The 11,495-nt window shown below is 25.9% G+C and overlaps 1 protein-coding gene across 1 annotated transcript; it reads right to left on the bottom strand.

The window, feature by feature from the left end:
* Positions 1 to 424: 424 nt before the first annotated feature.
* LOC100203787 (eukaryotic translation initiation factor 5) lies at positions 425 to 7,619 on the bottom strand. The gene is made up of 7 exons (XM_065805339.1): positions 7,415 to 7,619; positions 7,218 to 7,282; positions 3,037 to 3,646; positions 2,798 to 2,937; positions 2,471 to 2,729; positions 2,054 to 2,383; positions 425 to 717 (listed from the first exon to the last, which is right to left on the bottom strand). The coding sequence occupies exons 3-7, from the start codon at positions 3,364 to 3,366 to the stop codon at positions 487 to 489; spliced, it is 1,290 nt and encodes a 429-aa protein (XP_065661411.1). The 5' UTR covers positions 3,367 to 3,646; positions 7,218 to 7,282; positions 7,415 to 7,619; the 3' UTR covers positions 425 to 486.
* Between the last annotated feature and the right edge of the window lie 3,876 nt (positions 7,620 to 11,495).

The raw sequence follows: 11,495 nt of genomic DNA on the forward strand, positions 1-11,495 counted from the left end.
ATATGAGCACTTTTGCTACTTTTTTAAAACCTGTTTTTAAGAAAAAATTTCGGATGCCTAAATATCAAAGTGGACACGAGTAAAAATTATTTATCCGCAAAATTTCATGGATCCAGCATAATTTTGAAAAAAATCTTGGAATTATTTCAGTTTTTGCTCATTTACCCTAATCTATTCTTTATCTAAAGGCAAAGCAATTCTAAGGACCGTTTTTGTTAAATTAAGTTGAAAAGTACGGGATGCCCTAATGGGCAGTGTTTATTTAGACACTGCCAATTATTTGATTTAAACCCATGTAAAGAATTAATAAATTATTTCATACAAAACTGTTGTTTTATCCTTTAAGTTCATTACAATATTTCTCAAACTACTTTGTTTGCGTTTGAATTTGAAAAGTATGGGACGCAAAGTTAACAAAACAATCTAAAACCAAGATAATCTTAAAGAAATTCCAATACATTAAACAACAAATTCAAACGCTTAAAACTAAATATCATCTATATCGAGATCATCGTCATCACTTTCTTCTTGTACTGGGTGCGTAACCTTAGCAACATCTTTGAGGACAGCAGCCTCCGAACGATTTGTGTAGACAACCTCGACTTCTTCATTGTCTTCGTCTGATTCTTCATCTGCTGTTTGAAGCCAATCAATAAAGGGTTGAGCTTTAGCGTGAATCATCGTGGAAACTTCTTTTCTCACATACTTTTTAGAAATCTAAATAAAATATTATCAAAACCTGTTAACTTATTTTGGATTATTTAGATTTAATGATCTGATATATAATCCATTATATTTATATAGAATTGAATTATTATAAATAATTAGAATGCTTTTAGATTTCAGTCCAGCTATCATAACGAAGCGATATAAAAAAAATTGTGGCATCAGATTTTTTGCTTCTATTTGACACCTTTTTTAAGGATATTTTTAGGTTTTTAACAATATTATTTTCTCATTTTAGACGAGTTCTATGAATCGCATGAGTAGGAGAAGCATTTTTCTTTAAATCGTTTTAAAAACAATTAAGATTATTTAAGGACATCTTCGATTGTTATCCAATTGTGCACAATTAAATTTTTTTGAAGTTTAAGGGTATCTGGTTAAGGGTTGTAACCATATCAATCCATCTATGTCTAATGTCAAAAAAAAAAAGTAATTTTTTAAAAACTTTTTAGTATTTTAGATATTATTTCTCCGATTAAACATTGCAGTTATTATTTTTCATTTATAAGTTTGTAGAACAAATTTTAGGATATATTATGGCGTGTTGATTTTACATGTGACGATCAACAAAGAATAAGAAACCAAATATATATCTTGTTTTATTATAAATACTTTTATAACAATTTGAAAAATGGAATTACAGTTTTAGTATCGAAAAATCAAGCGAACAAATTAAAAAATAAAAATAAAAGATCGTAAATAATAACAAAAAAAAGTACAAATAAAGAATTTTTGTTCTGATTCTTTAATACTTTTAAAATTACGTTGATTTTTATCAGAAAACCTATTTCGGTATTTTATGTTTAAGAAATAAACTGTAGCAGGCCACACCAGACTTTTTGCTATCTGATGCTTCCAAGAGACCTTGTAATGCATAATGTATGTGCACTAAAATAATCTATGTAATATTCAACTATGATTTAATTTAATATGAAGAAAATATTCATAATTACTTAAAATAGAAAACATTTCTAACAACAATCATAATCAAGAACTACGATAGAAAATTGGCCCCTTAAATTTTTACGATAAATGAAACAAATCAGGACACGCAATTGCAGTATATCATGATATGTAATTATCTAATCAGAACATGTATTTACACATACCAACTTAATTTCTGGACTTGTTATCATTAACAATTGGGAAAACTAAATATTAAAAAGAAAAAAAGATATTCTCTATGTTTGACAAACAAAACTTTGTTGTTATTTGCCCACTCCACTGTTTTTAAGTTAAACTTATTTATAACTTATTTTTAAAATTAAACATTGAATTAATTTTTATTCACAACAGTTAAATAGTTAAAAAAAAAAAAAAAACTTACCTTTGAAGCCCAATCCATTATAACTTCTTCATCAACCAAGTCATTGTCATAAAGAGCTTTTAAAACATGAGCAACTTTTGGCATGAGCAGTTCAGGATAGGATTGGCCAACAATTATTTCAAACGCTCCCATGAAATGTTTCTGAGCTTTATGATTGTTTGCCATAAAGCGCAGGAAAAGAATTCTGTATTTAGGGATTTGGTTAATAATTTTATCATTAAATAGCAACTCTGCTAACGCTAAAACAGCTCGATCTTTGAGATCTAAGCGCTCAGCTTCCGCTAAAATCTCTTTATCAGGTAGATTATCTACACCTTCAACTAGTTTATTCTGTAAATAATAAAAAGGAAATTAAAATATAATCAATACAAATATATCAATCAAAATATAATTTAAAAAATTCATGGCTATACAAACCTTGACAAAAGTGAAAAAAATATCAAATCTTTCTTGTACAGACTTATCTAAATCATTATTATATGTAAGTCCTTTAATTCCTTCTCCAAGTGTACGCATTCTCTGTTGAACAGCTTCTTCACTTGTATCATCACCCCAATCTTCTGTGACAAACTTTTCATGATAAGGTTCATCACTCCAACCATTGAAGCCAGATTCTTCAGTTGGGCTGCTATCACCACTATTATCTTGTTGACCTTTTTCTTTTTGCAATTTTTTCCTATGTAATAAAAGCAACATTAGATTTTTTAACTTAACATTAAATCTAACAATAATTGTAAAACTTACAATTTTTGAGGTGTTGCAGAATCATCAACTGGAGGGTTTTTGAGAATAAATGTAGCTATACGATGCTGCATATCAATTACACTACTGTGCCCACAGGCAGAACAGGTTGATGTAATTTTCTCCTTTTTTGGTTGTACAGACTAAAAATTATATATTATGTATTTGGTGCTTTTCTGATTGTACTTAATTATAACTATTATATCCTAACCTGAAATTAAAGCTTTATAATTTTTACTTACAAATGTTGTTTCAGGATTATCGCACTCTTCACAAAGCACAAATTTCTCAATAAATGTATCTAATATTTCTTGAAGTTTATCACCACTATGTGAACCATTTACAATGTAGCGATCATTTTTCTTATCAATCTGTGTCTGTGCACCAAGCTCACAACCAAAAAACTTTGTTGGGTATGCTGGTGGACGAGCCAATGCTTTGGCAACATCAGCCATATTAACAATGACAGTTTTTATTCCATTCCCTTTTCCTTCAACTTTAGCTATAAGTTTAGGCATCTTGTATCTATAAAATTGGTCCGTGACCTTTCGATTGACATTAACCATGGCCATGATTTATTAATTGTATTATAACTTACCAATGCACTATTTTCGACTAACAAGTTTTGTATATAGACTATAACTGTATACTTACTGCATTTAGCAAAATTGAAAAACTGAAGGTTTTTAGGAAACAAATTTTGTCTCTGGGGGTATATAGTTTTTAATTTTAAATTGGAAATCATGCAAGCACAATTTTGCCAATATTTATATTGGCTTCTATGTTCCAAAATTCTTTTCCAAGTGTTCGACGAAATTTTTGCTGTTTCTTGCAATGAATATAAACTTTTATCTGAAAAAAAAAAAAAATTAAAAAAAATAAATAGACAAACTTCAAATTTTACTCCAAAAACTTGTAAATATATAATAGATATTTAAGAAAATAAATATTGTGAAACCAAAAAAATAAAATTTAAATCTTTAACTTTATTTTTTGCAAGTTTTTCCTCCAAAAAAGTTTTACATTTATAAACAAGTTATACAAAGGGCATTAAACTTAATAAAAAATGTAATAACAATGCTTACATTTTTACATAAATAATAGTACAAATAAATGCCAATTATAAAAATAAAAACTAACAATGATTTGACCTCAAACAATAAGGCAATAAACAAATTTAAATTTTTTTCAAGTTTTTTCAAAACTTAAAAAAAAATTGTTACATGATTTATAAATCTAATGTATAAAAATTACCAGTCAGTATGCGCGCACTTATCAGACAGTATTCACACCCTGTCACTTAACATATGTTGATTTGTGTTAATAACCAAAACCAAATCTAACGTTGCCAATCAATATTGGTTAAGTAAGTGATCAGGGCTAAATTTTGACTGGGACCAGTTTGATAAAAAATAGCCAGAACCCAATTTGTGACGGCGCTGCACTAACATTGATAAACTCTATAGTATATTGTTTTTTTATTCGAAATTTATGTAATATTTTTATATTACATGAATTTCAAAATATTATATATATATATATATATATATATATATACGCACACATGTATATTTATATGACATCACGATAACACAATCATCATAATCATCATCAAGCCTTAGATTTTCCTTTTTACATAGATCCAGGTCGTATTTTAAAATACCGGAAAATTGTTTCAGTAAAGTCTCCTGAAAAATTCTGGAATATTCCCTCATTTTTCTCCTAATTTTGCTTTTAGCTGAGTTTCTTCAAAGTTTTTTTTCAAACTTTACCTAATTTTATAAGAGTGATGAGTGAGAAAGATTAAAAAACAAATATATTACAAAAATATATACCTTAACTTGTATGTATGGAAAACATTTTGGTTATATATAAGTTAAGAAAAATACCCCAGAATTCTGGAAATATCTGGAAAAAGATAATCCATGCTTTTATGCTGTTTCTTTAATATAAACTATCTTAAGCATTTTCTCTTCTTTATTAATGCTCATTCATACTATATGTAATGCACTCTCTTTAAGTTTCCTTACTTCTACCTCAGTCTTTCAAAGGAAGACATGCGATCGCATGCAATTATGACCATGCAAAAAATATTTGTTTTAACGATTTGACCACGACTTTTGACTTATTTTCGAAATTTAAAAATGCGTTACAAAAACTTACTTGAACTTATCTTAAAAAAACTTTATAAAAAAAAAAAATCTTAACGAAAGAGAAAATAAAAATACTTAACTAAAGCAAAAACACACACACAAAAACTTATTAAAATAAAATGCTTAGTCTATTTAATTTACGCATTAAAAAACCACTTCATTTTTTTTAATGTTTAAAGATGAACATTTATCATAAAAAATACATAATTATACAAGTAAAAAAAACAGTTTTTAATACTTATTATAAAAATTTATTAGAAGTGGTTTGTTACTTCATTAAAAAGTGTTTTGATAATATAAAAGTATTCAAGATCAAACTTATTTAGTTGTAATGGCTTTTTAAAACATTTGTCTTTTTTTTTTCCAATGAAACTTTGTTTATATTTTCAAATGTATTAACTTAAATTATTCTTATATTAAAATTCGTTAAAAAGATTTTCGTTGTCGTAGAATGTCATTGTTTATAAAAACAAAATAATATTTTATTTTTAATAACGTTTATTATAAAAAATGCACACTTAAACAATTTATATATTATAAAATCAAAAAAATATATACAACTGCCAATTAAACTTAAAAAAAAACAACCATTATCAGTAAATTGTTACTTTATTTAAAAGTGTTCCACTAACATAAAATAAACATTTGTTCAAAGTTTTGACGTAATTTAGTATACTTAATGTATAATTCAGAATATTTTTCATTCAGCGCGTTTTTAAAATGTTTTTTTAAATAGCCACGGTCAAATTGTCAAAGCAAAATGTAATTTGCCTGGTCATATAATGACGTGCGATTGCACATCTTCCTGTGAATGACTGTACATCTAATATTTTTCCTGAAGTTGCTACCTCTCTACATGCTGACACACAAACCACTTGATTCTTTTCTAACATGTTTATACCCATATATATCCATATTATTTATGCATAAATGTGCCTGCTAAAGCCTACAACTAAAACTTTTTACAGCTTGTGATTCAGACGTTTTTATCAGTCTTAGTGTTATCTAGGATTCTCTTTAATTCTTGGTAAACTATTAAGTGCTAAATAAGCAATTTCTCTATTTTTACCTTCTTTATATAAAAGTTTTAAGATTATTTAATCATTTCTTTTAAACTGCAGTATTAAAACCATTCTGAAAGACCTACACTCTTCATTTAGACTACATTTTTCAAGGTTACTTGAAAAATGATTTAGATATTTAAGACTTGGTCTTACTGTAAGTCTATCTGCAAGGTACTTGGTCTTACTGCAAAATAACAAGCTTACTGACAACCTTCATCTATTTACACTATTTGCTGACAACCAAACTCAGTTGTTTACTACTTACTATCACAATATTGACATTCCTATATTGATGATTAACAAGTAATCGTAAGCAACCGTAAGGTTGCAATTTTTATTGTTATGATCTCTTTCTTTTTTCTACAAATACTGTCATTGCTGTTCAAATAAGACTAAAAATAGTTTGATCATTTTTGGATTTTAGTGATAGTCATTTGATAGTCAACAAAAATATACAATATTTTTATAGTTTATGTAGCTGTTATATGATATGAGCTATTATATGAGTAGTAGAGTTGAAATTCTTTTGAAGCTACTACATGCATGTGTTCTGTGCAAACCTCTGGCACGGCATTAGCTCACCCATAAGTTACTATAACTATGCTTGTGTTCTGTTTGAATATCTAGTTATTTTAGTAATGTTAGTTCAGCTTAAACCTACTAGATGTGTTAAAGTTATTTAAATTTAAAAAAATTCAAATGCCATTGTTTGACAGAAGCAAATTAATATTGCTAGCAAACATGATATTCATGCAAAATATATTTTTAAGTTTTTTATGTTTTTAAAAATTACATAAATGATTTATTAGAAGAAAAATAAAGGTCATGTCTGCTATATTTATAAACATAGTTGTAAAATTGAGAAGAACACATCAAATAAATTTTTTCTTTTAGAGTAATTAGATGTTGTGTTGATTGTAAGAAATATGGGGAAGTGGTCTAAGAGACCATTAAAACTGTAAAGAGTAGAATAATAAAATTCGGAATTTTTTATGAATGCAAGCCTCTGTGCTAAAAATCATTAAAATTTAAGATATTATGGATTTAAGTTCATAATGGACCTCAAATGACCCATTCCTTAAAACATAAAAATGTTTTCCCTAAAACATAAAAATTGCTTAATTTTCTTCTCTTCTTATCAATAATAAAATTATAACTAATAAGTTATCAAAAATAAAAGTACTAAATTCAAAAGGAATTCTTTACCTTTAAACAATGACAACATGTACAGCTTAGCATGAGCAGAAGTAACTGGGGAGTTCTTTTTTTATCTTAAAATAAAAACGATCCGCAAAATTGTCAAATGATATATTTTAAAAATCTTCAAATAACAGTGAAATGATAGTAATACAATTTTTTAATATAAAATAATCGGTTTTAACTTTTAAGAAATAAAAAATTACCTTCTTGTCACAGAAATCGACAACGACAACTGCTCCAGTTAACCCGTGGAATTCACAATTTACACCAAGTTGAATATGGCAATTCGTTTTACTGAAACCAGGTACGAAATAGCAAAAAATGTCGTAAGCAAAAGCAAAAGAGATGTTTGGACTAAAACTACTTTTAGCTTAAATAAATTTGTTATATTTTTTTTAAATTTTATCTATAAAAACAAAAATATAATAAATATAAAAGTATTATTGTTTAAAAACTTGTATTAAGTAAATTTTTTAAACAATTTTTATTGTTATGATATCTCTTTTGTTTACTCGTTTACAAATGAATTTTTGAGTTTTATTATTCTCGTAGTTTTTGACTCGCCAAAGCGAGCGAACTAAGCTCGTAAACCATAAACGATATTTACTTGATTTTTTTTTTGTTATTATTTTTGGTTATGAAATAATAAAATTATTTAGAAAAACGTTTGCGTGTAAAAAACAAAACAAAATTGTTTACAATAACTCCCTTTTAATATAAAGGATAAAAAAAAGTCATTAAATTAAAGTACATTAAATTAATAAAAATAATTATAAAGATCTATAATTTAGCAATTGTCATCTAAATATACTGACAAAAGCCTTAAAAAATAAAGAGCAAAAGATACTAAAGACAAACAAAAAATTAGGATACGGAGTTTAATGTTTACTTAGAAATAACTATTTATCTAGTTAATATATATATATATATATATATATATATATATATATATATATATATATATATATATATATATATATATATATATATATATATATATATATATATATATATATATATATATATATATATATACAGTGCTTTTTTTCTAGAAAAAAAGGTACCGAAACTCTACTTTTTATATATGTAAAAAAAAAAAGCAACAGACATTCCCCACAAGTCGTCAAATGAGCAATGCATTATTGTAGCTGTATTTATTTAAATCTAAACAATAAAATAATCATTGAAAGAAAGTTTTTTTTGAAGTTGATATTACTACAGGTTGAGTTCTTTTAATGCTAATTAAGAAAATAAAACAGATGCTAGCTCTTTTCCGAGCTCTTTTCCGAGCTCTTTCCCGGTATTTAAAGCTGTTTACCGTGAACTTAAACATGGTAAACTTATTGCTTTCAATGAAGATGAATTTATAAACAAAAGTATTTCAATTTGAACAAAAGATATTTTATTTTGGCCAAATACAATTCACAAGAGTTTCTCTTTTACAATTTCTGTCGATAATTGTAAAAGAGAAACTCTTGGCTATTGCTTATTTAAAGAAAATTTTGTAATAATGCAAAAGCATCCATAAATTATTTTATTACAAAGTGTTATATTACAGTATAGCGTAAAGTTTGTGTTCTAAAAAATCATTATAAGGCATTATGAGATATTCGGACAATCGTTGCACAGAAACAATAGAATTTCTTAGAAACCCAAATGCTTGCGGAATTGATATTCGAACAAAAAATAATTTGGCATCATAAAAACGAACAAAATAAACTAGAAAATAAATTAAAGAAAATTCTTTTCAAGCAAATTTAGTTTTTACTAATAAACAATTGATTCTGAAACTCAGCGCTGAAATGTTATTTTTAAGACTAGTATTTGTGAATGATAGGGTGGTTTTGGACACATATTTGGAGGGTGGTTCTGGACAACTTAATACATTTGCACATTAAAAATGAGCAATTTTTTCACATAAATAACACAGGTTTAACTCAAATAATATTTTAAATTATCGAGTTTTTTTTTAGTAAGGCTTCTTTTAATGACTAGACATTTTTTATTATCACTATTAGATAGAATACCACGTGCAATGTGAAAAATGGGGAAATGATCAGAAAAATCAGCAATTAAAATAACTGATTCAAAATCAGAATTACCGTAAACCGGTTACTTTGAATAGCGGGGTAATTTTGAATACCAATCTATTTTTTATTTCAAGTTGTAATTATGGCAAGCACTTATATGAATCTGTTCAAACATTAAACATCAAAATGTTAAAAATAGTTTATATTTTGATTATTTAAAGTTTTGCTTTGTTTATTGGTTTTTATTATTCCTTAAAAAACGATTTAAATATTACGGATATTTTTCTCAAAAAAATTAGTCAGAATACTTTGTACACAACCTCAGCTAGTGTAGCAGCTTGTTGTCTAAGTTGCATAATTTTTGTTTATAAATTTATTAGGCATGTAAAATCTAAAGAAGTTTGTTAGCCTACTATAGTTATGTTCCATTGCTATAGCATAACATACTTTATTGTATACATTTTTTCGCATATGGGGTAACTTTGAATAAGGTTCAAAGTAACCCCACTACATAAATAGTCAAAAATATGAAACAACTTTAAAGATTTCTTTGTCATACATGTATTATATATAATATTATTATGAATAAAAATTAAAGTATCATTTTTATAAACAGTTAGTCACACATACTTAAACATTGTTTCTGTATTTAAACACACACAGATATATAAATATTTATATACGAGTGTGTATAAACATAAATACATACATATATAAACATATGTGTGTGTCTACATCGTAGACACACACACATATATAAAAATATATATATATATATATATATATATATATATATATATATATATATATATATATATATATATATATATATACATACACGTGTGTATGTGTACATACACATGTGTATGTGTATGTATAAATATATATATATATATATATATATTATATATATATATATACATACACATATAAACATATGTGTGTGTCTACATCGTAGACACACACGCACACATATATATAAATATATATATATATATATAAATATATATATATAAATATATATATATATATGTATATATATATAAATATATATATATATATATGTATATATATATATATATATATATATATATATATATATATATATATATATATATATATATATATATATATATATATATATATATATATATTTGTCTGTGTGTGTGTCTGTGTATCTAAATAGTTTTTTTGCAAAGCACTAATAAATTTTAAATCTTGTATGAAAAATATGTCATGTAATATGTGTATGAACATTCAATATTGTGTTGAATTAAGTTTATTGAAAGTACTGTTATTTATCTTTAAATTTGTTTTTGTTTAGCATTTCATAGCAGTACTATCCCACGTTTATACGAAAAAAAACTGACGTAAGGCTGTATATAAATTATACTGTGTGCCAGTTTTCAAATTTTATGTTAACAATAAACATTATAAGATGAAAACATTAGATGTTCATTGGGTGCAAGTTACCACCTTGCATAATAGAGTTTAAAAACTTAATCCGAAAACACATGGAAAATCCATAGTATACAAATATACAAAAATGTGCTTCTATTCAAATTGTCTCTGGTTATGTTTTTAAAGCTGACCATTTATGGACAACAAGGACCAAAAGTGGACCACTTAATGTACAATACAATTAAAGTCTGGGTCGTTTGATTCTATTCACTCTTTTGACTGGTTTGTTTTTGTTTTTTGTCAAATTGTAGGAGTTAAAGCTCCTATTAGTTATAATCTAAGCAATCTATACAGTGAAAAGGTACTTAAATTTACTAAAGAAAATAGTATCATATTGCGAAGAAAACAGTATCTTGTTATATAACTGGTATCTCTACCTATTTATTGCAACCTCATGATGTTACATTGTATGGACCTCTTTAATAGTATTAGAAGAAAATATTTGATCAATCGAAAAGCTCTTGTGCCAAAAAAAGCACAGACAATTACAAAAAATAAATCTCCTTTGTTCTTTCTTTGCTTATAAACATTTTATTTTTTCAGATCAGAAGGTAATCAGCAACTTAGTAACTTAGTGGTTTTGAAAGAAATATGGGATTTACCCATTAGATATAAGTATCTTCAATCATTTGCCAGATGGTAGTTGTAATTTTAGTAAGCCAAGCAGTAATTAATTTACTTAACTATTGTTTTATGTTGATTTCAAGGAAAAAGCAGGCTCAACGGAAAGAAAAAAAATTACTTTTGCCCTTTTTAAAAGTTTTTTGTTTAGGACTTCTTTGCAAAATGTAAA

This window comes from Hydra vulgaris, chromosome 09 (genome assembly GCF_038396675.1).
Source record: "Hydra vulgaris chromosome 09, alternate assembly HydraT2T_AEP".
Taxonomy (NCBI): domain Eukaryota; kingdom Metazoa; phylum Cnidaria; class Hydrozoa; order Anthoathecata; family Hydridae; genus Hydra; species Hydra vulgaris.

Bases quoted from the DNA above. Each gene is read 5' to 3' on its own strand.
- LOC100203787 (XM_065805339.1), bottom strand. From the start codon at position 3,366: ATGGCCATGGTTAATGTCAATCGAAAGGTCACGGACCAATTTTATAGA. The intron at 2,384-2,470 runs GTTTGTATAGCC...TATTATTTACAG, and splicing joins TTTTTTTCACTTTTGTCAAG to AATAAACTAGTTGAAGGTGT. The intron at 718-2,053 runs GTAAGTTTTTTT...TATTTTATTTAG, and splicing joins TAATGGATTGGGCTTCAAAG to ATTTCTAAAAAGTATGTGAG.